Source organism: Ananas comosus, linkage group 17 (genome assembly GCF_001540865.1).
Source record: "Ananas comosus cultivar F153 linkage group 17, ASM154086v1, whole genome shotgun sequence".
NCBI classification, from domain to species: domain Eukaryota; kingdom Viridiplantae; phylum Streptophyta; class Magnoliopsida; order Poales; family Bromeliaceae; genus Ananas; species Ananas comosus.
In genome coordinates this window covers 1316114-1343493 of record NC_033637.1, presented here as the reverse complement: position 1 = coordinate 1343493, position 27380 = coordinate 1316114, and the positions used below count along the sequence as shown (strand labels likewise).

Here is a 27380-nt window from a genome sequence, read left to right as displayed (position 1 = left end):
CTGGCCCAATTTAATTTTCATATCAGAAAAAATAAGAGGAAAAAAAAGAGCCTGCGCAATTTCTGAATTCAACTACAAACTCCGTTAGAAACCATAGGTATTACAAAAGAACGATCATATACTAATATAAGTTTGTCAAAACTCCCCCTTCCCCTCTCCCCCAATCCACCCCACAAAAAAAAACAAAAAAACAAAAAAAACACGCAAGATGAGGATGATGGTTGCAATCTCCTAGCTGCAAACTTAGCTCTCTAGCAAAAATACTGTTGCTTCATGCCACTCGTTGATGCGCAAATCAAGTCATGCTTTTGTAAATACTCCACAAGATTGCTGGCGATTTTGATTGGATAAATTAGGGCGAAGACAAGTTAGAAGTAGGCAGAAGACAAGCTGCAAAGGGGAACATGTTCAAGCGGAACAATCTATTTTCTGGCGTTTCGCTTGAGATTGCTTTATCCAATCAATGCACTCTTCCGTTGTTCCATTTGGATGGGCAAGCTGCCACTTTAGCAGCCTTCGTTGCTGCAAACAAGCATTAATAATTGTAAGCAGATAGAAAAGCTCATATCAGCTTCTAACATAACAGTAACTTGTTTTACCCATTTCCCAATTGATGGCCCTCCCGATTTAAGCTGTAGAACTCCCATCATTGCCTTCCCGTCAAGCAATAACTTCATTTTCCACACGTGGTCGAGATCTAAACAAATCAACCAAAGAAATAATTGGTAGCGAGCGAACACAATAGTGACTTATTTAAAGAGGAAGCAAAAGAAATAAAAGGAATCAACTCCCTGAACATGCAAAGAAAGAAACAACGAATAGTTTCCCACAAACTATCATCTACAAATGGCAACTCAGCACAAATAATTACAAAAATAATAATAATAATCAGCACAAATGATTATAGATAAAAAGTATCAGAAAAATTAATTACCAAGTTGAGTTATTGCGCTCTCAAATTTTCCAAATATTTCTCTTCTTCTGTCCAGTTCAGTGTGACTGTTGAGAGTATCACAGGTATGACTTGCCTTAGGGTGTAGTAGAGTGGAAATTAACAAAGCAACGCGCCAAAAGTCTTTTATTTGACGAAGCAGCAACCCTGTTCAGTCCATTCTCAACATTGTGAGTATTTGAATCAAGCCTAATATAACCATAGCATGAAAAATGGATGGTAACAGACATATCCGACAAGAATTGCCAACAGAAGCGCACACATTACTATTTTGCTTCATAAAATAATTACATGCAATATAAAAAGACAATAATATATATACGACAGTGCACAAAAGCCAAACAAATCAGCGTAGTAAGCTTTTGGATATTTGTTTCTGCTTGACTAGCCAAGAAAGTGTGCAGGCTCAGTCTATGCGAGTGAGTCGTTATCATGTTATATTGGCATTCAATTAGCATAGAGAAACAGTAGCAGATTCTTTTCCTACTTGTAGTGTGTAGATCATTTAATATTGCCAAATTCTTAAAGTAAGAAATCTATTAACAGAACCAGAAATTTTCGTATGGGAGTGGCCAATAAGATAGAACACAAAAACTTCAAATAAACAACAAAAAACCGCCCTCAACCTGCCAAAACTCGTTTGGTCGAAGCTGGTGGTATCTCGAGGTATTCATCTTCTAGCTTTACTCTAAGATCTTCTGAATCCTCATTTGACTCCAGAAAAGGGATTAGATCAACAAACTTCTCACAGGCCGCGTGTAAGTTTGTTACCTACAAGTAGATGACACGTCAAAATGAAAGGAAAAAAAGATTAGAATTGATGATGAACCAACGGAGTAAAATTGGGTAAAGAGCATAGAAGAAGCCTCCCCTTGGCAAACTTCACAAAAGCTTTCTTAGGGGTTGACATACCATTTCAGCATCACTAGCTTTCAGTTTTAGAGAATCTCGAATGATGTAACTCGCAACAGGAACCTGCAAAGTTTATGACTCGTAAGTCTCATAACAAGTGTCTGACTAACGGACAAAATATAATTGTGGTCTGGTCGAGCAGGTATTACCAAAATCAAAATGGTATAGATAACCAATCATCATCACTATAGCAAATAGATCTATTTAATTTTTCCAACTCTTTAGTGGAACAAAGGAAAATTGAAGTGTTCAAATACAAAGCAAGCATGGACAAACAAAGGTGACCTCTGAAGTCCATCTATAAATAACAAAGTTATCGCAAAACAACATGTCTTATGTTATTGTTAAACATTCACCCTCTAGCCCTACTCCCACTTATCTTCTCTTCTCATCACAAACCAAATGTATTGCCAGCTCATTCAATGGTTGATATATGTACAATACCAACAGAAGTATTGTTTGGATTATTTAAGACAAAGGTCATAGCCTTTTTCAAAGGTATAGAGAGTAACTAATTTTTACGCTGAAGAGGGAAGCATGAAACATGAACAACATTTTCATCTCAGTAGAGAAAATATAAGTACAATTCGCTTATATGAAAAGGAAAATGATATTAACATAACAAGACGGACAAATTACCTGTTTTGATTTTTTGTCAATGTATATCGTACTTCTCACAGGAAGAAATAAAGATGCATACAAGTAAAGCCTGCGCTGTTCATCCTGAGAACGAGTAAAAATATGTATAAGGAAAGCATAGTATGCAATCATAATAAGACTGCATGGATTGTATCTAAGAATGTAGAATGATGTCGTTTCTACAATATGTGCTCTAGAAAATGAAAATAAAATTTTGGGATATCAGCAGCTAATAAATGACTTACACTAAATATCGAGTAGCCAATAGATTGTAGAAGGGTCCATGCTGCATTTATATGTAATATACAATACCTGCATAATGTGATAACTCTTTAAGAAAAAATGCAATAATTATGTAACTCTTTGAGAAAACCATGTGCTTTCAGCCTTTTGCACAAGCTATTAACTCATACATCAAATGTATCCAACCACTAACATTTCAATGCAAGGCCTATATGAACAAGAAACATGTCAGAGCAATCTCACAAAGATCAAATATTAAATTTCAAGGCCTATACATTTTTAGATAAGAAGGAATGTTAACTATGCTCTCAAAATGCATTGATCATGCTCTCCACAAGGAGAAGAACAGATAGCTATCTATAAGCTAACCTAATGAATTTTCTTCAACCACTTCTGATGATATCAAGTGAAATATTCATTCATTGCATGCCTTAAAAAGTAACAGAAGTTAAAGGAAAACCTGTCACATTGCTCGGTAACTGCAGGCTGTGGATTTTCTGGGAAAGTAAATACAACATAAAATAATTTCAAATCATGAATGTATGCCATTGCTTTAGCAGGTTGCTTGTCAGACATCATCAGATCAACCTGTGCATAAATACCATGAAGCATTCACTATCAAGTTAAGCGAAAAAAGAGAAAAAAGTTAAAAAAACAAAAGAAAAGAAAAAAGATACATATAGCTAAATCTCTAAATCTATATCTATTGGGGAAAAAATTATGTGCTACAGAAAATTTGATATGGGAAGAGAAAACAGAAAAGGAAAATACCTCATGTCCAATCCGCTCTCTGCTGATCTTATTTGCAAGTGCAGTTTTTACTTCCTCGTCAGAAGCAGCTTCTTTCAACTCTTCAGCCAATTCAAAATCAAACCTAGCACCTAACAGCATTAAGAGTGGAATCAGAACTTACCGTATATACAGGTTAGTCTTATACAAAGTCTATTTACACATGAAGTCTTTTATTTAGAAACAGATGGATGAATAATCAGATCAGTGAAAACTTTTTGCACTAATCAAATTTAAGTACTTCAATCTCACTATCATCCCGCTGTCAAAAGAATTATAGTCTGACAATCCTAACGATGGACAATAACTACTCACTGTACACAAAACCAAACAGCTTATTGGACAGACGAAAAGAGAGGATCGAGGTTGAAAATTTAACAGGGGTTGAACTGTGACATGTACCAAATGTATAATATCAAATATCATATGAGATATGGCATCTTATTAAGATCATCAATTGGAAAATAATATGTTGTAAACACAACATCGTATTCATTATTACAAAGAAAAAGGTATCATGATAATTTAAGTTTTTGATGAAAAGTCAAAAGATATATTATTTATTTTAAGCATATCGTTGAACTAAATGTTTGTTCCTTACCAATAATTAATGTATATTATTTATCATCAACTTTTTCAGATTGAAGTGACTAAAAAAACTCAAAAAAGTTACCAGAACAGTCCAATAACTTACAACAGTAGCTAGCATATTGGCTGAAAGTTACTTCTAATAAAGTAATTAAAATTTAAAGATGCTTGCTAGAGTACCAAATCGAATTGCTCGAAGAACCCTAAGGGGATCATCCAAAAAAGTTGCTTTTGGTGGCAAAGGAGTAACAATATGCCCGGACTTCAGATCTTGGATGCCTGAATTAAATAAGATTAAGTAAGTCATGAGCAATTCTGGACCTCCGACCAAAAAAATGTTATCAAGATTTGACTACTTACACAGAAGAAGAGGAGAAAAACCAACCTCTTCCAGTTACATCTTCAACTGAATTAGTGTTGATATTATAGAAAAGGCTGTCAAAAGAGAACACTTCAATGGTAAAACATGAGCAGAACCAGTTGCAACGGAATTACATAAATAGCAATAGTAGCTAAAGATTACACAAAATAAGTACAGTTAGAACTGTAATATATTGCAAGAGGGAACTAGAGAGCAGAGAATGTTAGCAGCGTATTTCCGCTTGCCTTCGTGTATAATGCTTGAATTTGAGTGTATAGAAGGGGAAAACTACTGAATCTTTCTGTCAGAAGAAAGCATGACTCGAAGAACATGGATATCAATAATTTCAAGGATAAATGAGAAAAGTCATCCCTTAGTACAAAGTAAAAGCACATTGGAACTGTTCCTATCAAGCATAAAAAAGATAAAATAAAATAGAAACTTAAGGCGGCTAGCCAACATACTTATTTTGGCCTTTATCTGATTCTATGTAGATCGAGCCTGTGTATCCTCAAATAACTTAGGAGATCAGTCATCTTAATCCTCTTTTACCAGAACGTTACAGCTTGATGAGACAGTTGAGAATCATTTTAATAGGAAGTTTAGTTAAGAGTTAGAAGTATCAGGCAGCTCTGCAACGCCTCAATAGTCATTATCCATATGTATTGCATGTTTCTAAGAAACATGGAAATTTTTGTAATGACATCTGGATAGAGACAAAAAACTACTAAGACAACAAAACTGAAACTCAACTGAAACCAAAATTAAGGTTGCTTTGAAATTTGAATGGGAGAAACGACTTATTTCCACTTAAAAGTAACATGAAATGTACTACCTATAAGAAGGAAGTTCTAGTAAGATATATTCTTACCATTCTAGCATGGTCTAAACATATTATTTTTCTCATGATGCCAACAGTTTTTTTCCCCCTTTTTAAAAATATCACCGCATAACATTGAAACAGGACTTCCTTTTAGCTTACAGTTTATTACCTGTTGATGGTTAGATCCCTTCGATATGCATCTTCTTCAGCAGTTCCGAATTTCTAAACAGACAGTAAATCAATTAAAAAAATTCTGTTTTGATAAAATGCTTTACCGCACAATGGAACACATCCTAACAGAGATGAAACATAATAAAAGGCACATAAAATAATGCAGAATTTAAGAAATCTAAGATATTAAAATAAAAAGAAAATCTAAGACTTTTGAATACCATGGTCGGGATGCGACTGTTCTCAGCATAGGTTTCAGATCTCAAGTTCACAAAATCGATCCAAGTGTCACAGATGCGCATCCTAGCGGTTTCCAAGTGCTTAGATTGATCTGGGTTGCTGCAGCAAAGAAATAAGCATCACATCAAAAATCATAATTTGAAAATGTCAAGAGACCAAATATTCACTTTTAAGCTCATATGCATATAAAGAAGAAAATTATTCACGGGCATTTTATTCTGCACCATGGGTTATCGTAAATGTTTGTTCAAGACAAGTTAAATTTGAAACGCTAATAATGATATGCCATGGCCACCGGCTGCAACACTGCATGAATAATATAAATCGGCACCTATTACTTCAAAACGTATCAGGTTTATTGATTCCTTAATATAGAAAAATATGTATATTTCATATAGCAAGTACACGATAACAGATACATTGTGATGTGCATAATCCATTCAGATCAAAAAGAACAGCAGGAGAAAAATGGCATACCACTGTATAACACCAATTCCTTGTTGTTCTTCGCCTACAAATTTGAGGTACTCATTAACTTTTTCACAGAAATCTCGGCCCAACATGTTGTCCAAGGCGATATCTATATCATAACAATCTTTTCCCAAAAGCTGTAGGGGAAGAAATAATCAAACCAAACTCTTGAGTAATCGAATTGCATCATCAAAAGATCATTTCTAGAATCAAATAAGCGAAAAAAAAAAGCGAATGCAAAAGGGAAAGGATTAAGAGTGAAGAATCCGAACCTTATCTCGAACCCAACCTCCGGCGACACGCAGCTGGGTCTCCAGCTTGAAATGGCGAACCACATCGAGCAGGCGCCCGAAGATCTTCTCCTCCTTCTCCGTGAGATCGATCCGATCCCTCACCGCGTGAGCGGCCTCCATGGATCGAGCGAGGCCGTGGCCGCAGCCGCAGAGTGATCGGGGACGAAACCCTAGATCGCCTCTCACAGAGCGAGGGGACTCCGAGGATCGAGCGGCGCCCGCGACGCGTACGTAGATAGGAGGAGATCGAAACCCTAGGTGTCGCCTCGAGGGTAAATGGAGGGGTTTTTGTGGGAGGAGACGAAGAGGCGGGAATCGGAGGCGATGGAGGGTGAATACGCGGGAGGGGTTTAGGCGCAGAGACATTTGATCCGTTCTGTTTTTATAGATTGGGAGTAGTTATTGGTCGCCTCTTTTCCCTAGGTTGTGTTTGGCCTTACTTTTAAAAAGTACTTTTGAATTCAATTTTAATTTTAAATTTAAGATTTTAAATTTTAATTTTTAAATTTTAAATTTATAATTATAATTTTAAAATTTAAAATTTATATTTATATTTTTAAATATTAAAATTTTATATTTTAAATTTCATTAACTATTTATATTTTTAAATTTATATTTAATATTTTTAAATTTTAAATTTTGTATTTTAAATTTCATAATTATTTTAAATTTTTAAATTTTATATTTTAAATTTTTTAAATTAAAATATTAAATTTTAAATTTTGTATAATTTTAAAATTTAAAAATTGTAATTTTAATTCAAATTTAAATTTAGATTTTAAATTATTTTAAAATAAAATTTAATAAAAATATTAATTTACGCAAACATCAAAAAATTTTTTTGCCAAATAGCTTTTCAAAATCACTTTAGAAAAATCATTCTTATCTAAACTCACACTTCTCTAAACTAAAATTATTTTTTTCAGAAATTATTTTTTTTAAAAGTTAAGCCAAACAGACCCTACGTCCTTTTAGATCAATAGAGGTTGATAGCGGCACTCCCACTGAAGTCGGTGATGGTGCATGATGATTTGCAGAGTGGCCGGCAAAGTCGGCACCGATACAAGATGTCTTGCAGACTTTAGCTCGTTTAAGTGTGCTTCACCTTGCTAAAGTCGGTAGCAAAAGTCACAGGCTTGCGGAATTTCTTGGAGAAAAAAAAATATTGTAGGACGGCTTCTAGGTGGCTCCTAATGCATTTCACGTGATAAATATAAATGGTATTCTACAAAATTTGTATGTAAGTGCTTTTTTCACATAAAACTTGTTTGGAAGAGCATATAAAATATTTTATATGATTTTGAAAATCTGCAACACCTTATGGAGGTGTTTATCAAGAGGGACCATAAACCTGATTACTAAATCTGTAAAAATAATATTTTGTAAAAAAATATGTTGGTGAAGTATTTTTAATTAATAAATAAACAATGCTCTTCTTATACAAAGTATATATATATAATCCTAAGCCAACACCAAACTTGTAGCCTAAAAAGTAGAAACAAGTAGCAATCACATGTTCTCCACAGCCTAATCTATGCGACAGTTAAATAACTTTTTTAGTAGCCTAAAATTAGCATAACAGAAAAAAAATCATTCCTTTCTACTTCATACTTCACAAACGTTACAGATTGACTATACTTTTTTATATCATGCACAATTTGTGCCTTTGGTTTTTCATACTTCACCTTGGTTATGAGATGTTCGAAGAAGGGTTAAAAGAATAAGAAGAAGAAGAAGAAAATTGTCGACTCAGAATAAGAACAAAATGTATTTCACGTGATAAATATAAAAAGTATTCTACAAAATTTTTATGTGTTTTTTTGTTTGATAAAATGTGGTGCGGAAGAGTATATAAAATATTTTATATGATTCTGAAAATCTACAACACCTTATGAAGGTGCTTACCAAGAGGGTGTGGTTGCCATGAACCTGATTACTAAGTCTGAAAAAATAATGCTTTGTAGAAAATAAGTGGATATAGTATTTTTTTATTAATAAATAAACAAGGCATTTCTTAAACAGAGTATATAAAATCCTAGGCCAACAATAAACATGCAGCCTAAAAAGCAGAAATAAGTAGCAATCACATGTTCTCCACAGCCTAATCTATTCGACAGTTAAATAATTTTTTTAGCAGCCCAAAACCAGCAAAATAGGGAAAAGTCATCCCTTTTTTCTTTCTAATCAACAGACGTTACATCTCGGCTATACTTATTTATATCATGCACAATTTGTGCCTTTGGTTTTTCATACTTTATCTTGGTCACGAGAATGTCCGAAGAAGAGTTAAAGAGTAAGACGAAGAAGAAGAAGAAGAAGATTGCTGAGGCAGAAGTCCTTTCTTGGCAGGAGCAGAAGAAGATTGCCGACGCGGAGGAAGCCACCGTCAGAAGTGAAGTAGATGAGTTCGTCTCTTGGGTAATAAATCAGATGTCGTTTACTGTGAGAATATAATATCTATGCAATATCTATTTTCTGTCAATCAACCATCCTGCTTCATAAACAAGAAGAGATTCAAATTTGGCGTTGTCCTTTTCTGTTTCTATCTTTGGTTCTGGTAAGACTTTTTGGTGGAAAACAACAAGAAATAAACTCTTTAATTTGGCTATTGTAAGATAATTTCCAAACTACACTTTCTGGCCTTCTAGCACACTAAAAAGACAAAATTACAGTAATAATATTCTTTATTCCTGCACATTTTTTTAATCCTTCTAAAGATCACATAGCAAGACCATCACCAAAATAATATAACTACATGGTTAGATGTTTATTGCAAAGATCTTGAAGAGCAACAAATGCAAAATGTAAACAATACTAAACATGCCGAAGCTCTTGTCCTTTTATTTTAGGATTCTTCAAGATAAATTTATACTAGCATTTGTAATAAGTCCATCTGTAACAACTCAGATTTTCAACCTAACTCATGATTTTCTACTCAATATGCCATGTTTTTTTACATTGGTTAATTCAATCAGTTTCAAACACTATAACTAACTAGTTTGTTCGTTGTTTTATGTATCATAACTCACTGCTGTTGATGCGATCGCATTTGGAACACAGACTACGATGATAGAAGCCATGGATGACAAGGAATTGAAGGAGTATGTTTTGAACAAGCCAGATAGCTTACAAAGTGTGAGGAGAGGGAAAGATGCACTAAAGAAGGTAAGAACAAATCAGAGTTTAACTCGGCAGCTAAGGCAATATTTATTCTGAGCAACATTTAGTTCATTCATATTCAGAAAGAAAACAAAGTTTCGCGAGTTTCCTTATTTCCTCTCCATATCTATTTGTATCTAATGCAGACAAAAAGAAATGGAAAGGCGAGACCTTCATCGCCTTCTTCGCTGGGTATAATGGCTACAGTGTGGAAGTTTCATACAGAAGGCGATGAGGAAGCTTCTAATACCAATCAAATATAAGGCAAAAAAGATCGAACTGCCTTCTGAAGAATTAAACATGTCAAATCATATTACTGCATGATATAACTCTTGTTAGTCAGAACGACTAAGCATTTCACATTATAACGAATTGCTTTATGGGTATTTGAATAATAATTAGCTACCAGAATCACTGTATTATTTACCTTTCGCAAGAGACAATGTATTATTAACCTTTCGCAAGAGGCAATGTAGTATGTTGAATAGAAAATCAATCAATTCATATATAAGTATACAACTACACTGTTGTTGTCAGTCAACTGCAACAATAACAGCTTAATTTCTCAATCCCACACAGGTTTGTATTGCAGTATGTAAATACAAATAACAACATAACTCAGGTCGCAAAGAGAGAGAAAAAAAAATGTAACGAACTGGGAAAAAACGATAATTTCCTTTTGTGTCAACCTATGATATAACCAATATCAACGAGAAAATTTTAAAAGCAGTTCAGCCTCATAATGATCTGGCATTCCTCCCACCTTTCCTACTAACCAACTCACACAACCGGCATGGCACTGTATCAAGACTAGCTGCACGAGTCCTCCCATAGTTCCCCACCACCCCGCACCTCCTCCAAGCATGATATTCCGCATAAGCTATTGGGTCATCTGCGAGGGCTTTTACATAAGAAGCCAATTCCTCTATAGACTTAAACTTGGATCCATCTATAATGGAGTTCGGGGGTACAAAATCCCACACATTAGGTGCACCAAAGTAGATGGGCACCGCCCCAGCCTCTAGGGCGTAGAATAGCTTTTCTGTCACATAGCTCTCCGTTCTGGTGTTCTCGATCGCGAGGACGAACTTATAATTGGACATAGAGCAGTGCAAATGGTCCCACCAATGCGGTGCTGAGCTGTCACTGACCGAGCAATCGGGATAGAAGGATAGGGCTTTATCCAGACCGCCAACATTGTTCAAGCATTTGCCAAATGAATGATGGGGGACAAGGGAGAGGAAGCTTTTGGCGAGCTGGTCGCGTTGTTCGAGGCACCTTGAAGAAGACCAGTAAACAAGGATATCCTGATGAATAAAACACCACTACATAAGTAACTTGTCAATTGAGAATTTGAACAGCTCCTAGGTCTACGATGCTCATTGCTCTTAACAAAGCAATCTCATTGGCAAAATGGAGGTACATGTAGGAATGACAAGCTCTTCAGGGAATAAAAATGTCAAATTTTCACATTGCAAAGCTGGAAGATCTTTCTAGTATAGCATAGAGTCAACATGACTTAAGATAATGCACAATGATTCAAATATACAAATTGATGGGTTTATTCAAATCAAATAATGATGCCTTGAGAATGCAAAGTCATGCATGAGCCCTAAACGATTAAGGAGGATGTAACTGGAGGATAGCACCACATCACATTATATACAACCTTTTACCTGTGGCAGTTAAGCCAAATAACTCAAATTGAAGAAAAAAAAAATGAGGCCTTTATGTTCTCAATCTTTATGAAATTCGACCTTACATTTCTTTTATGGGTTGATACATGGTAACTGCGGCTGATGTGGAATGATTTTCCAGCATATGTTGCTTGAACATCATCTTTTGCATGATAGCCAATAAAAATGTCCTCAAAACCTGTTGGTTTCCTACTAGCCTCAAGATCTATATACACACGGAGAGGATCGCCTTTGCGTCTCTGAGAAAACAAATTGAACAGCCAAAGTTATAAAACAACGCAGATATATCAGAGTGATTAAGCAGTACAGAAGATTCAGAAAATCGTTATATTAAGTATGATTTCAGCATTGGGCATTTCAGCATGACTACAAGAATATGATAAGCCCCAAGACTATAGATCGGGCACCAAAGATCAAACTTTTTGTTAAATTCCCTCGTTGATAAAGTAAACAAAATACACCAACACCCTACAAGCTAAGTTTTTCATCGAGGACTTCATATGAGCTTCCTTTTTACAAGAATCGTCACCCAATTCAACGCACATATACACTATTCAATCTCATTTGACTCCACAAATTACCATCTTTCCCACAAATTGAGTAAATTCACCAAGAAAAACACCATTTCGGTTCCAATTTCTACTCCCAACACAAGACGAAATCAATGAAATTAAAATTGACGAGTATTATACCTTCCTCGGAGGCATCGCATTCTCGTACAACAGGGCATCGGGCTTATCCACGACTGCTTCCGATTTCGTCCACAAGCACGTGATCCCGCACCGGCACGAGTAGAACCCGTCGAGGTTGTCCGGGATCCAGGTCCACCCCTTCACAACAACGCTAACATGCCGGAGCCCCCCCGCCGTAACCGTGCAATCCCCCCCGCCGTCGGAGTCCTGGATCGCCGACGCGCTCGCCGTCCATCCGCCGTACCTGTCCCTGAACCGCGCGCACCCGATCTCGGCGTCCCACCTTGCGAAGGCGGAGAGGAGGTCGGTGAAGGGGTCGGAGGGGCGGGGGTCGACAGGGTCGAATGTGGCGACGGGGGTGGAGGGCGTGGGGAAGGGGGAGGAGAGGGAGGGGAACTCGAGGGATCCGGAGAGGAGGAGGAGGAGGAGGAGGGCGGAGGCGAGCATGGGAGCGAGGTAGTTGATGCGTTTTAGGGGAAGCATAGAGAGAGAGAGAGAAATGGAGAGAGAGAGAGAGAGAGAGAGAGAGAGACGAGGCAAGCGAGAGGAGGAAGAAGACGAAGGAATTTTTACATATATTTAATAATTTTTAGATGTGTTTAGTAATAAATTTGGTGGTTTTTTGTTGGGGAGGGGAGTGGGCGTTAGACTAGAAGGAAGAAGAGTTGACATTGCGACTGCGGATCTCGGAAGGGATGAAAACGGGTCGGATGCCATCCAACTCGACCCGATTCCGAATTTAAAAGTAATCTGAAATGGATTGGAATTTTACCATCTCGATCCCATTGATTTTAAGTTATTTGATTTAAAACGGATTTTAAACATTTTTTAATATATAATAATACTCATTAAATCTATCTATATTCGATATTATTTGTAAGATTTTTTTTATATTTTTTTTGCTTTTTTTATTAGCATTAGGAAGCTGATATATGTACCGTCAAATTTTTTCATCATTTAGTTTTATATGTTTTTAAAATATTTGGTTCATGCTAGAATATTTTATGAATTAATTTAAAATTTTAGTTATTTTGGAAAGAACATCTCTTTTAATATTAAAGTTTCAAATAAAAATATGCTTTTTTTTTGTTTTTTATGAGACACTTCTCAATTCTTTTCGTTCTCTATGTATAGGTCTTGAATTAAGCATACGAAAAGGGAGAAATGTTTATAACAATTGTCTCAATATATGTAAGAGTTATTATGTGTGTGTATATAATATTTTTAATATATCTGAGTAAGAGTCACGGGTGATTAGAGATTGTCCATTCATAATTTTTTAACAAATTTGTGCGTGTATCATTGGGCAAGAACAAATATGATTATATCTCAAAAATAACAAGCAATAAGAATTTGTGCATGAATCGACCGTCCTACAGCAAGTGATAAAGGGATTGATGGTTGGTACCCAAAATTTCAAGTTCGAATCCTAGTTGATTCACATTTTCAGCTAATTTTATTTCTAAATGAAATAAACAAAACAGATAGCGTGCTATTTATCTCTTAAAAAAAAAAAAAATTCTGTGCATAAGAGCATTCAAAACAACTTTTAGAAAAGCATTTTGACCTGCCTCTATAAATTCGGATTCTCTATACCCATTTCTGAACGCAATATTTATCCATTATTCTTATTCATGTTGATTTAAGTTATTATTTCTATTTAGTGACTAAAATAAATTCTATTTGTACCTATTTATGTAGATATTTTTTCTAACAGTTCATTTTCCTATTCATCTAATATCTTCTAAAAGTTTATTCTTGGATGGATATTAAAATTTAAGTTATTATTTCTATTTAGTGACTAAAATAAATTCTATTTGTACCTATTTATGTAGATATTTTTTCTAACAGTTCATTTTCCTATTCATCTAATATCTTCTAAAAGTTTATTCTTCACTCCAGATATAAATTTAAATTTTAATATCCATCCAATATTTGAAATTGTATTCAGATTTGATATAAAAATAAGTTTAATTTAGATACATAATAATTACGAAAAAGTTAAACTTTAATTAGGTCCCTTATATCTTAGCTCAATTTTTACTTCGCCACAATGGCTGGAGAGTACGGAATAAAGAGGTTATAATATCTCAATGTTGGTACCGCAATGGCCGGAGATGGCGTTTCATATGCAATGGTTTCACATCGTCCCTATCAGCAGAGAATCGCAGACTATTGGCGTCGCTTAAGGCCCTACTTCAACCCTTCAGCCCTATTAATTCGCCGCATTCGGTTAACTGGTGCTGGACATCGAATCAAATATTCACCGTAAAATTCACTTATATGTTTCTCACTGATGCTGGGCAGAGAGATCCGACGAGTGCCTTTATCCGGGGATTGAAAAGCCCCGCTAAAATTAAAGTGTTTATTTGGCTACTTCTATGCAAAAGAATTCTTACGGCCGATAGACTACTTGCTCGAGGTCAATGGGCGGAGCAAAACTGTGTGTTCTGTGCTCTTAGCGCGGAAAGCTGTGATCACCTCTTATGCAACTGCGTTTTTTTTAGATACCTTATCCTATGTGCGGACAGTTCGGCAGTCCTCACGGTACTCCTCGATGACGTCCGGGTTCTCTGGTCTATGGTTTCTAATATCGCGATGTTTCAAAAAGAACTACAGGTCTAACAATTTTGGCGGCGGTCTGGTGGGTCGTCTGGACAGAGAGGAATCATATTATCTTCCGAGATAAATTTTCCAACCCCTCTCGGGCTGTTGAGCGCGTTAATCTACTACTGGCCTCTTGGAATGATTTTCTTTGACCACCTGATCACCTGATCACCTGACCTCCCTCGCTTTTTATTTATTATTTATTTTTCCTTTCTCTGCTTGTCTTTTTTCGATGTATTCTTTTTTGTAAGGAAGCCACGGTTGCTTTCATCCTGTATGCTTAATTCATTTTGCCTAATGAATGAAGCATGTAGTTTGCTACTTTTTTCTCAAAAAAATTTTTACTTCGCCACAAGATGGTAAAGCAAAAATAAATTAAGCTAAAATTTCTAAATCACAAAATGATAAAAATAATAATAAAAATTTAAACCACTGAAAGGTAAATTAAATTATCCCTAAAAAAAGAAAATTTAGCTAAAAAGCTGATTTATTATTATTATTTTTTGGAGAGAAAAAGGTAGCATATGCTATCCGTTTTGTTTATTTCATTTAGAAATAAACTTAGCTGAAAATGTGAATCAATTAGGATTCAAACTTGGGACCTCAAATACCAATCATTAAGTCCTTTACCTCTTACTCTAAAAACGATCGGTGTTAAAAAGCTGACTTAAAAAGAGTATGTTAGCGAAAATATAAAAGATCTATGCTATGTTAAATTCAAAGACTGTGTATAAAACTTAATTTGGTATTGAGAACTATTTGATATTATTAAATAAAATGGTGTAAAAAATATATCGTAATTAACTCATCGCGATATATAAAACACTATACTACGTATAAAAATAAATAAAATATTTTCTCATCTTACTCTCTAAGTGAACCGTGACTTAATTTTTCCCATAATTCCAAACCAAGCATAAGTACGCTCTATAAGAAAAACGTTGGATCCGGCGTTGAAAATGCATATCCGCGCTTTTATACTGTACCTCAAATGTAGCCGTTCGAGAACCAACGGTCGTTTTTTTAAAAAATCCTTTAAACCCTGATCTCAGATTACAAATCCCCAACTTCAAAATCCCCAAATCAACAGCACCTCTTTCTCCTCCATTTCCACCACCTCCCAAACCCCTCGATCATCTCCCTCCTCTCTCTCTCTCTCTCGCTCTCTCGCTCTCTTTGTCTCTCTCTGAGATGGCCATGGCGAAGGAGAGCTCCGAGGAGAACGATCCCAAGATCCCCGTCCTCTCCGTCCTCAAGAGGGGCATCGTCCTCAAGAACATCTTCCTCAACGCTCCCCCACCCCAAAGCGAGCCCATGGAGGAACCCTACGAACGCGGCGACGCCTCCGCTGCAGAAGAGGAGGAGCCGATCCTCATCGGTCGCCACCCCGATTGCCACATCGTCCTCGACCACCCCAGCATAAGCCGTTTCCATCTCGAGATCCGCGCGAAACCCTCGATTCGAAAGCTCACCATCACCGATCGATCCTCAGGTGCATCTCCCAACCCCCGATTTTTTTATCTAAATTTCTCTTCGACTGTTTTCAAATTTGTTTTCTTTGGGGTTATTTGGTTAGTAATTTTGGTAATTTCTCGGGGCTTTGATTGCGCCCAAATATTTAGTTCATGGGACGTGGATTTCTGGGAACAAGATTCCGCCCAATGTTCCTGTTGAGCTTGTAGAAGGGGATTCGGTAAAGCTCGGCGCATCGACGAGAGAGTATAAGCTTCAGTGGCTATCGTTGAGCGACGCTTTCGAGATGGAGAACCCACTGCCGCCATTGATGGAAGAGAAGGAAGAAACCCATCAGGCATTTTCTTGGGATTAATCCCTCCTGTTTATCACATTTCTGAATCTGTTTTATGATGATTTTTTTTAGCATTTTTTTTTGCTTTTGTTTTTATCATTTGATTTATTACAGGAGGAGATTGGTCAGCAGATGATGAGTGATCAAAGTGGGTTATGGGTCTCAGAGGTCCCTTCGGCGCCTCCGATGCCGGAGCACATGAATTTCTCATCCCCGTGTAAGTTGGAGGGCAAAGAGAAGAGCCCAGAAAAGGGATTAGTGGATCAGAGCTTAAGCTTCTGTTGTTTTCCCCAAGTGCTAGAATCTGTTAATTCATTGATCATGGATGTCGAGAAACGAACGCCGGAAATGGAATCTAATCTCGACCCGGCTGCTAAACGGGAAAGATCAAGCCTATTGTCGAGGAGGAGCAAGTCTAAGTCTGTTGGGTTCCTTCGAGTCGACACGGGGAGGAGCAAAGAAAGAATGGGAAATTTGAGCTTTGACTCCGAGGCGGTGGAGGTTGGAAATGAGAAGGAGAACTCACCAACTTATGAAAAATGCGACAACGAAGAAAAGATTTGTAGGGTTTTATTTGACAATTTAGATGGGAAAGACCAGGAAGATGAAGAGGAAGTAACTTTTGCTTCGGATGAGGAGAATGCAGATGTGAAGTTTACTGTTTCAACTCTGAATTCTGAGGAAGATGAGCTCTGGTCAGATAATGAGAATTCAACACCTGAAGTTTTTAAGGAGCATAAGCCAGATAAATCGATCTCAAATAATTCTGTGCAAAGGGAGGAAGTGCTATTTGGTTCCGATAAGGAAAATATAACACCACAGATTTCTTCGAGCAACAAACTAAAGAAGGAGCAAAAAAGGATAAAGAAATTATTTGCAAATGCTGCAGAAGATGTTTTTCATTCAGATAAAGAGAACTGGACACCAGAGCCCCAAAAAGACATGAAATCAAAGAGGCACACAGTTGATGAGTTTTATTCAGGGAAAGAGAATCTGGCTCCAGTAAGCACGGGAGTGAAGAAATCGAGGGAACCAATGTCTAGTAGCCATGCTAGAATCGAAAGGGAGATTACAAATAGAAGGAAGGAGAGGATTCCTTTCCAGATTTTACTCGAGAACTCTCCCTCAAGAAAGAGCATTTCTGCTGATATTGAAAGAGAGAATATGAATAAAAAGGTGGAGAGGATTCCTTTCGAGCCTTTGTATGAGAACTCTCCTTTGAGAAAGAGCAATTCGGAGCCTATACTAGAGAGCTCTCCTTTAAGAAAAAGTAATTTTGCTGATACTGCACAAGGGGATGTGAGTAATTGGAACCACAGTAATGTCAACTATGTTCACAGTTTAGAAGATGAATACAACAACTTTCCTGTAAGTTCTTTAATAAAACATTCTACTTATAACTCTTTTATTTTATTTGGGAATGTCAAGTAGAGTTATCTATTCTTTGCAGATCCAATTCAAAAGCCAAGTTCCCCATAAGTCTGAAGAAGATAAGAAAGTATGGAATATGGTGGTTGACACGAGCTGTTTCCTCGACGAAGAATTGAGAAGGTCCCTAAAGTTATTGGAAGGCCTAAAGGGGACTCACCTCATCATACCTAGGATTGGTAAGTCGAATTTTCTTATCTGTAACCACCACCAAGTTACAACTATTCTCAGCAAATTGTTAGTTTTTATTTCCTTCTGCTTCAGTCATAAGGGAACTTGACTGCATGAAGCGGCATGAAAGCTTCTTTAGAAGGCCATCTTCAAAGGCTTCTTCAGCACTACAATGGATTGAAGAATGTATGGAAAATACAAGTTGGTGGCTTCATGTCCAAAGCTCTCTAGAGACTAAACCAGCGGCGCCAACTCCTCCTATAACACCAACTTCGCAATTCATTGATGGAAATAATGAACTCGGGACTAAGATCTTTAGCTCCATGCCTTTCTCAAGATATGGAAATTTCATGGATATTGTTTCTCCAACAGCTGAGGATCACATTCTAGATTGTGCTCTCCTGTTCAAGGAAATTAGGAAAGATGGACAACTTATCATTCTTTCTAGCAGCACGACTCTCAAAATCAAAGCCATGGCAGAGGTAATAGTATGCCTTATTGTTGTTCAGTAATACTATACAGACCTCGCCTGATGTATAGCCATTTTGAATTGGGTAACTGAACTTCAATATTCTGATATTATTATTAAACTTTAGAATATATGTGATTTAAGTACTTTTCTATCAGAATTTAAAGGTCATTACTTAGCTAATTACTTATAAATTAGCGACCGAAGGGAGGCATGTTTTTACCTTTCTTAGAGTACATTGAAACAGATAGAGTGGCAAAAGAATGACTGTAGTCTTTTTGTGCTGTGTGCAGGGATTACTGTGTGAATCACCAAAGGAATTTCGTGAGAGTCTCATGAACCCATATTCAAAGAGGTTCATGTGGGTTGACAGCTGCCCGAGAGGATCGACTTGGTCTTGCTCGGATGAGGTTGGCCTGATTAAGAATTACTATAATATGTGCCCTAATGTCAGAAAGACGGCGAAGACTGATGAGGCTGTCAGAGGATTAAAACTCATACTGCTACATAATTCTCATTACGGACAGACCAACTCGGTCAAGTAGCATGTATTTGTGATTCCTCACAAGGACATCTACCTTTAAACAGTTTCTTAGAATATTTGATACTAGCATGGCCATCTCATTCCAGTGTTGATACTAGCATGGCCATCTCATTCCAGTGTTGATTCTAGCTTTAAACAGTTTCTTAGAATACTTGATACTAGCATGCCCATCTCATTCCAGTGTTGCAACCTAAATAGTGTACGCAGCCGTGCTTAAGCATATGTTGTGAAATTACAGATGATCTCATGTGTTGAACCACACAGAGATGCTTGAGCATATGGTTTGTCAGCATGCATTGATCTCTAATTGTTGATTTGTCATGAAAACCTAATTCATAGCTTGGATCATTTTTTCCCACCTGTTTTTCTTTGGAAAATATATACTTTGGCGCTCAATGATGAACTGACATGGCTCCTTTTGTTGTGGATGAAAGGATTACAAAATTGTTATTGATTTAAGACATTCTTATTAGTCTTTATATCTAAAGAATTTCTGGTACCATTGAGTGTTGTATATCTATGATACCATTTTCACATGAATTGCACTGGAACTACCAGATGGAATATTACCGAGCACCCGTCATCCGTATACATTGCTTGAGAAGAATCGATATTTCCCTACTAAATATACACTTTTTGTGTAATATAACCCAATTTTTGTTGCAGATTTGAGTCATGCAAATTTATCGATGAAATTACTCGCAAGTAATCTGCAAAATTTTAGATCAATATATATCTCTGCTGATTTGAGAGATCAAATTCTGAATTTAGGGGGAGTTACAGTGAGATTTTGCTTAACATTCTCTCTTTAATGCATTTTCAAATGGTTTAACCCCATACTGTCAAAGCCAGCTTTAATCTCTATTCAAAAGAAATGGTTTAACTATAGACCAACTCGCTTACATGGCTCATTACAAGTTAGAAACATAGAAAGATAAAATGCACCCCTTAAAGCGACGTAAGAGCCAAATTTGAACAGGAAATAACAATTTTTTTAAAAAAAGATACTCTCAATAAAGGAATCATGCAATGATTCACACATGAAAAATAATATTCTGATAACTAATTAGATCAAGTTTTTCCATGGAAGGGACTAATATAAAATTCAGGATGCACATATCAATCACATTCCAGCTATACATTGACCATAAGGGAGAGAGAGTCTTGAACTTTTTAATAATTTTGCCTCACTGTCTGGTCCCCAGTGAGATAGGTAAAATAATTCCGATTACTATCGAAGTACCCAGAAATTCCGCATAAATCCGTGGCACCATAAGATACTGAATAATTGAAATAAAATCGATATTTAGGTCAGCCATTTCAGTAGTATAGTGATATTAACAGAGCAAACTTTACTATTGAGAGAGAGAGAGTAAGGAGGGTCATATTAGCGGAGCAAACTTTACCAGAGAGAGGGAGCACTTGAACCCAGTCATCGATTACTGAATTTGATCAAATTTAACAATAGCTAATCTGTTCTTAGTACAATAATGTCAATAATGTTACTATACTTGCAAAATATATCAAGAGAAACAGAAAAATGTCATGCAGAGTAGAACAATTCAACCAGATTATACGTCAACATGGCCATTTATTAATAATAATAAATGTCAAATATATAAGAGTAAGACCAACTCCAACTAGATATAAATCATAAGGTTCTCCTGACACCAAAAGCTGAAAAACTGCAAAATTTAGCAAAAACAATAAACTGATAAGATACACCTACAACTGTGCTTCTTCCATGAACCGCAGTTACCCACAATGATCTGAATTCAGTTCTCTCCGTTCTTTTGATCGAAGCCACACGATCCAGGAGGAAGGAACAAGAATGAACTCTCCGAGGGATCAAAGGCCGTTCTTGGGAATTCATCAAGCCCTCCGAAGTTGAACGAATCAAAGTTCATAGGAGAGAAGTATTCACGATCATTATCGAGAGCTTTAATGTCTAGAACGTCTTGGTGTTCGACGGATTTTGTGGACACGCCCTCAACTTTATTGATCTCTTTAACTTTTGTTTCCTCCGAAGGGAGTGCCGGTGTATGGCCTTGGAAAAGAGCCACATGCCCAAAAAGCTTATCCTTTCTAGAAAATGTTGTTCCGCATGAGCAAAGCCATTTATCGCGGCCGCAGTGCTTCTCATGCGTCTTGAGATCGGCAATCACCGAAAACTTCTTAGTGTTGCATCTACTGCAAGTATATCTCTTATCACAGTGGGTCCTTTTATAATGGTTTTTTACACATAAAATCGTCTTCAATGGGTGGAATTTCTTGTGCTCCTTATTCCTTTTGCACCCAATAAACGGGCATGAGTACCTCTTGACAAGGACCGGCTCAGAACTTGCCTCTTTAGTAGGCTTGGCAAGGGCCGCAGGGGTCTTGTATTCATCTCCGTGGCCTCTCATATGCATCCTTAGATTCGCATCACGTTTAAACCCTTTCCCACAGATTGAACAAAAATGGGTGTGGGGTGCTAAAATCTCCTCTTTTTCCAGTTGTAAGACTTCGTATGATCCAGGTGGAAGGTTCTCTCCATCTGCACCCCCGTCTTCGCTGTCTTTGACCTCTTGATCTTCGACCTGAATCGGGTCGATGCCCTCAATCCCATTTTCACTCAAATCTCTGAGCATATCCTCATATTCTTTATTAGTTTGTCCCTCTGAAGAGAAGTCCTTATTTTGATGCGAAGCACCATTTGAACCAGAACTCGAGGTTGAACCAATTATGCTTGCCAACTGTTGAATTGGCGGACTATTCGCAACGATGGTATTCTTCACCGAGGGGAGAAGTGTTCCAGCAGTGGAGATCAGCTGAATTATGATACAAGTTAAATCCGCAGTTACGAGCTGTTGCTGTGCAGCGAGCTCATTCGGTTGGACGGAGAACTGGGCTTCATCTGTAATGATCGAACGGATCAAATCTTGGAGCTGGTGGATCTTCTGCTCAAGGAAGGAGAGGTTGGTAAGCATTGCCCTTGGATCCCAATTCATGGCCTGGTTGTTAACAAAAGGAGCAGATTCGATTCGCTGAATGGTTGGGTTGTCGAATGAAGCGGGAAATTCGAGAAGGGGTTGTTTCATTCTCGAATCAAAGCATAAATTTCCTGAATCAAATTGGGAGTAAAGCTGATTTGGGTTGAAATTTCCAGATGGGTCAACCATATTGGACGAATTTTCATAAACTGGTCTCCTATTTGTTGGATCCATTCAAAGAGCTCTCTCTCTTTTCTTTCTCAGATGTGAAACCACAAGTTCTACTCTGTGCAAAGACACAAATTAAGTCAAAAAAGCAAGCATTAGAGAAGCTCATACAGAATCTAACTAACATACTAAGCTGGAAAAGCTAAATCAAGAGTATAAATTAATTCCCAATTCAGAATCTGAACTCCAAGCATACAAAAAGGATTATTTTTGGATCAAAACAAAGCCACGAAGAACTCCCAAAACAGATCTACTAACACGAATCAAGGAGATCCAAAACCCTAGCCTTTACACATCCCCACAAACAAATACCCAAAAAGCTACGACTATTTACACACGGGTTGCTCCCAAAACCTCGTCTTTTCGCATACCCCTCACCAAAATCCATCAAAAAAGGCGATCAAAAGAGAGAAATCTGAGAAACAACTCACCGAAGAGGCGATTCGATGCGATCGAAGAAGGGAACGGAACAAGAGAAGCTCCAACTTCTACGAAGCGGGAGCCCATCAAGATCTTACCCCGATCTCCTATCGGAATAGCTAATTTAATGCGTCGTAATCCATAGAACCCACCGTCACGATGACCCCACGTCTCAGAAAAGGGGAAGAGCTTTCTCTCTCCTCCGCCCATGCCCTCTCTCTCTCTCTCTCTCTCTACCTCATGGGCGTTTGACCTCGCGCTTGCTTTGTTTACTTGCGCCGAGACGAAGAAAAAAAGCTTAGAATAATGGAGCCCCATGCAATAGGACTAGTGCTTAATCTATGCCTTAGGCTTTGTTTGGCATCAAGAGTATCAAATACTATTAGATAAAATAAAGTTGTGAAAAAAATATATAGAAATATATTTCGGCGTTCTCCGATAAAATCGTAGAAAATATATGGTAACCGACTAATCGCAATATGCGGAACGTAATATTACGCACGAAAATAAATAAGATATTTTTCCAACGTACTTTCCCACCGCACGTAACGCAATCTCTCCGCAATCCCAAACGAAACCTTAGGCATGCTCCGCTCAGGAATATAGGAGGAGAAGCGCAAAATACTAGTTGTTTCAGGATGATATTTTTTAATATTTTATATTAAATTTTTATTTAAATTTAATATTTTTAAATCTATTTAATAAATAAATTTAATCTAAAAAAAATGTTAATTATACTAGAAGTTTTATAAAATTCGAACTCAAAACTCTTTGCGTTGATATCATGTGAAACGAGGAGAATAAAATCACAAAAAAAAATCTAAATATTTTAAAATTTTTCTTAGATATCGGTGAGAATTAAGAAATATGTATTTAACCCTATTCAAAAGGTCAAAAATATTTTATCAGATTACGATGTTAAAAAATAATGAAATAACCAAATGCACTTCCGTATTTTTCTACTCTTTTTTCTTCCTCGTGAAGAGTTAAGTGTATGTTATTTTTATCCGAGAAGTACTTATGTGCTAACAGCATAAATTTTCAGGAAAATTAAATATGTATATTTTGTATCAAATTAAAAGTACAATACGTGGTATATTGAAGAAGATAAATTACATGTCAGAGTTCAATAAGAATCTGAGACCTATCAAATATTATTAGATAAAATAAAATTGAAAAAAAAGTATATAGGAATATGTTTCTGTATTTTTCGGTGAGACCGTAGAAAATATATGGTAACCGACTAATCGCGATATGCGAAACGCAATATTACGCACGAAAACAAACATGATATTTTTTCACTGTACTTTTCCACCGCACGTAACACAATCTTTCCGCAATTCCAAATGAAACCTTAGGAATGCTCCGCTCAGGAATATAGGAGGAGAAGCGCAAAATACTAGTTGCTTCAGGATGATATTTTTTAATATTTTATATTAAATTTTTATTTAAATTTAATATTTTTAAATCTATTTAATAAATAAATTTAATCTAAAAAAAATATTAATTATACTAGAAGTTTTATAGAATTCGAACTCAAAACTCTTTGCTTTGATATCGTGTGAAACAAGAAGAATAAAATCACAAAAAAAATCTAAATATTTTAAATTTTTTCTTAGATATAGGTAGTATCAAGAAATATGTATTTAACCCTATTCAAAAGGTCAAAAATATTTTATCAGATTACGATGTTAAAAAATAATGAAATAACCAAATGCACTTCCGTATTTTTCTACTCTTTTTTCTTCCTCGTGAAGAGTTAAGTGTATGTTATTTTTATCCGAGAAGTACTTATGTGCTAACAGCATAAATTTTCAGGAAAATTAAATATGTATATTTTGTATCAAATTAAAAGTACAATACGTGGTATATTGAAGAAGATAAATTACATGTCAGAGTTCAATAAGAATCTGACATATTTTTCTCATTGACTTTATGTTTAGAAATAATTTTTTTAATGAGTGGATATAGGAGGATTGGATTTAGGTGTGGATTTGGATCTACTGGCGTGTGGGGTGTGGGGGAACTAAGAAGAGTCCAACAATTAAAGAGGAGTGGGACTAAGTTCGTTGCCAGGGACCAAAATGGCCTAAAAATGGCTTACAGTGGTCACTGCTGCTCACCATCTATTTTATCTTGCTTGGTTGTCACCATTAAAATTATGTATTCCTGGCATTATTGCTTTGACACTTCAGCCAAGCTGGCCAACAGGTAACCTCACCAGTTTTTCTTTTTTTTTTTTTTTTTTTATAATCTGATTATCTTTTGAGAGTTTTTGCATTTATGATGAATCATACGAATATATATATATATATATATATATATATATATATATATAGTCCAGCTATGCTGCTTATAAAAGTACTAAGCACTTGGTGCTTGTAAGTTTTTGACCCTTGAATTAAGGAATGTGCGGTTAGGATGATGTGGGCCCCCTAGGGTTGAGTGGGTGGTTGGTTGAATAGTATAATCTAACGGATAAAAATGATCAAAGGCATAGATATAACGGTAAAAAATTTACAAGCACAAAGTGCTTGGTGCTTGTAAGAGCACAGCTAGAATACTTTTAGAAGTACCAATCCCTTGGTACTTCTAAATTTCTAGCCCTTGGATCTACTCCTTGATTGCTAATAGTCTTTGGATCAAACACTATTCCACCTACCACCATCATCTCAACCTCACATCTCATCATTCAATGGCTAAAAACTCAAAAGCACCACCTTCATGATAATATTTATATAATTTGTCAACTCTCTCTCTCTCTCTCTCTATATATATATATAAAATTTGTCATAGGGTAATATTTTTTTCGTTGTTGGATGTGGGTTCCATCCCAAAACAATTCAAATCATCCGTATATTTTTTTTTTCTTTGCTTAAATTGAACCGAATTTTTCTCATTTTTTGCTTGAACCAAACTAATCATTGTTGAGTATGGGTTCCTCTTAATCAGCTCAAGTTCTCCATATAAATATATATTTTTTTATTTGAATCAAACCGAATTTTTTTTGCACTTTCTTTAGCTGTTACATTTCTTTATCGACAAATTGAATCTCATTCGTTATTGTTGCTTCTTTCATCGTTTTTTTTTTTTTCTTTTACATTGTACAGATTACTACACTAACAATATTCGTAGAAGATCATATAGAGAACTATGGCGATAAGTTGCGACAACTGTGGTAGTCGTTAGTGTGGTCATGTTGATGCAAACAAGAAGAAGATGGAATTGTAGTGCAAACACTAAAGGTGGTTACGTGACATCACGGCGATTAGCAAACGATGTGGTGTTGGTGGCGGTAGAGGAAGAAGTTTCATTGAATGATTTCACATTTGATTTGGCTTAAAAATTATCAATTTTTCTAAAATAGAAATGCCGTTTCTAACACATTTGAGCCAAATATAGATTAAAAAGGATGTTTCAAATCTACTATAGTCCACTTCGTTCCTAGTTGGGGGATAATCTAGCTCGCTGTTTTCGAGCCGGTTCGTGTTTGGTTCGAAATGAGCTCGAGATCAAATTGACTAAGCAAGCTGAGTTTTTCAGCTCGTTTAATAAACAAGCTAAGACCTGGGGTCAGTTCGTTTGTGTTCGGCTCGATAACAGCTTGGATATATATATATTTTTATATTTATATAAATATTTAATATTTATATATAAATATAATACATATTTTTATTCTTTGATTTTTAGTCCAACTCAAATATAAAAAAGCCCATCTGTTTGTAAAATTTCAACCATTAGATCAAAATCTAATGAGTAAGATCTCACAAATTTATTTTCTATATATATCCTTTCTAATTGTTTTAACTCATTGTCCGTAAGCCGGTTCTTGTACGGCTCATTAATAAATGAGCTGAACGCGAGTTGAATTTTTCGGCTCGATATTTTAATGAACCGAATCGGCTCATTTATAAAATAAGTCAAACACGAGCCAGACCAGCTCGCTCGTGTTCGGCTCGTTGACACCCCTAATTCATAGTCCTCTTCTTAATTTCAAACAGAACTCAGCTGAAGAGCCTTTCAGTTCCATTTACGCACTTTGACCAAATTGAGCTTTAACTATCCTTCAGAAAGGCCCAAAAAGAAAGATTCTACTGGGCCTTGGGCTGGCCCATTGTGCCATGGGCCATGAAGCCCACTATACTGCTCCTCTAATTTACAAGTTCCTCGCTCTACTCACAAATTATTAATTTGCTCTTAATATTCTAAATATTGACATGCTGAGTATCTAACCAATTCGTATTTACTAATCATTATCACTTTACCTATTCTACGTTAAAAAGAAATTGAACAAAATCTTGTTGAAACTTTTTGATCGAATTACTCGTCGAACCACCAAGAGATGCTAAATATGAAACCTTTATTACTACATTACATTTCGCATTTACAACTTAAAACTCTCTCTTGATCTTCTTTAGCGACATTTCCGTTTTACACGAATACATACACGGATGTTGATCTACAATTTTTTTTTAAATTGCTTTTGACCTCTTTAACTTAGAAATTTCGTTGTCTTTTTTCGGCAGGAAAAAAAAGAAAAACCATATATCGTGCTCGTAGTGTTCTCGTTGTGGAATGAGTCAATGGTCCGAGAGTTTGACCAAAGACTCATTAACTCGGGAGCGCGTGTGAGCTGTAAATTCACAAGCACTCCTATTTTTTATTCAGCTTCTTTATCTTTTTCCCCTTAAAAAAACTTTCTTT

The 27380-nt window shown here is 36.2% G+C and overlaps 5 protein-coding genes across 6 annotated transcripts; 2 read left to right on the top strand and 3 right to left on the bottom strand.

Annotated features, from left to right (window-relative positions):
* On the bottom strand, positions 60–6845 carry LOC109723201 (putative CCA tRNA nucleotidyltransferase 2). Its single transcript, XM_020251483.1, has 15 exons — positions 6462–6845; positions 6196–6326; positions 5700–5817; positions 5477–5529; positions 4509–4558; positions 4304–4402; positions 3518–3627; positions 3207–3334; positions 2749–2815; positions 2504–2587; positions 1865–1927; positions 1579–1723; positions 935–1099; positions 600–697; positions 60–522 (listed from the first exon to the last, which is right to left on the bottom strand). The coding sequence occupies exons 1-15, from the start codon at positions 6600–6602 to the stop codon at positions 409–411; spliced, it is 1566 nt and encodes a 521-aa protein (XP_020107072.1). The 5' UTR covers positions 6603–6845; the 3' UTR covers positions 60–408.
* On the top strand, positions 8504–10287 carry LOC109722709. The gene is made up of 3 exons (XM_020250823.1): positions 8504–8900; positions 9543–9647; positions 9788–10287. The coding sequence occupies exons 1-3, from the start codon at positions 8754–8756 to the stop codon at positions 9902–9904; spliced, it is 369 nt and encodes a 122-aa protein (XP_020106412.1). The 5' UTR covers positions 8504–8753; the 3' UTR covers positions 9905–10287.
* On the bottom strand, positions 10121–12591 carry LOC109722708 (alpha-(1,4)-fucosyltransferase). The gene is made up of 3 exons (XM_020250822.1): positions 12031–12591; positions 11404–11577; positions 10121–10948 (listed from the first exon to the last, which is right to left on the bottom strand). Exons 1-3 carry the CDS (start codon positions 12511–12513, stop codon positions 10379–10381), a joined length of 1227 nt encoding a protein of 408 aa, XP_020106411.1. The 5' UTR covers positions 12514–12591; the 3' UTR covers positions 10121–10378.
* On the top strand, positions 15756–19418 carry LOC109722819 (FHA domain-containing protein PS1-like). The gene is made up of 6 exons (XM_020250969.1): positions 15756–16129; positions 16260–16447; positions 16559–17812; positions 17895–18051; positions 18137–18525; positions 18806–19418. The coding sequence occupies exons 1-6, from the start codon at positions 15829–15831 to the stop codon at positions 19055–19057; spliced, it is 2541 nt and encodes an 846-aa protein (XP_020106558.1). The 5' UTR covers positions 15756–15828; the 3' UTR covers positions 19058–19418.
* On the bottom strand, positions 20628–22993 carry LOC109723251 (zinc finger protein STOP1 homolog). Of its 2 annotated transcripts, none has more exons than XM_020251562.1 (2): positions 22688–22993; positions 20628–22314 (listed from the first exon to the last, which is right to left on the bottom strand). In XM_020251562.1, the coding sequence occupies exon 2, from the start codon at positions 22260–22262 to the stop codon at positions 20832–20834; it is 1431 nt and encodes a 476-aa protein (XP_020107151.1). In that variant the 5' UTR covers positions 22263–22314; positions 22688–22993; the 3' UTR covers positions 20628–20831. The 2 variants fall into 2 exon arrangements, with proteins under 2 accessions (XP_020107151.1, XP_020107152.1); XM_020251563.1 differs by having other exon boundaries at positions 20628–22309.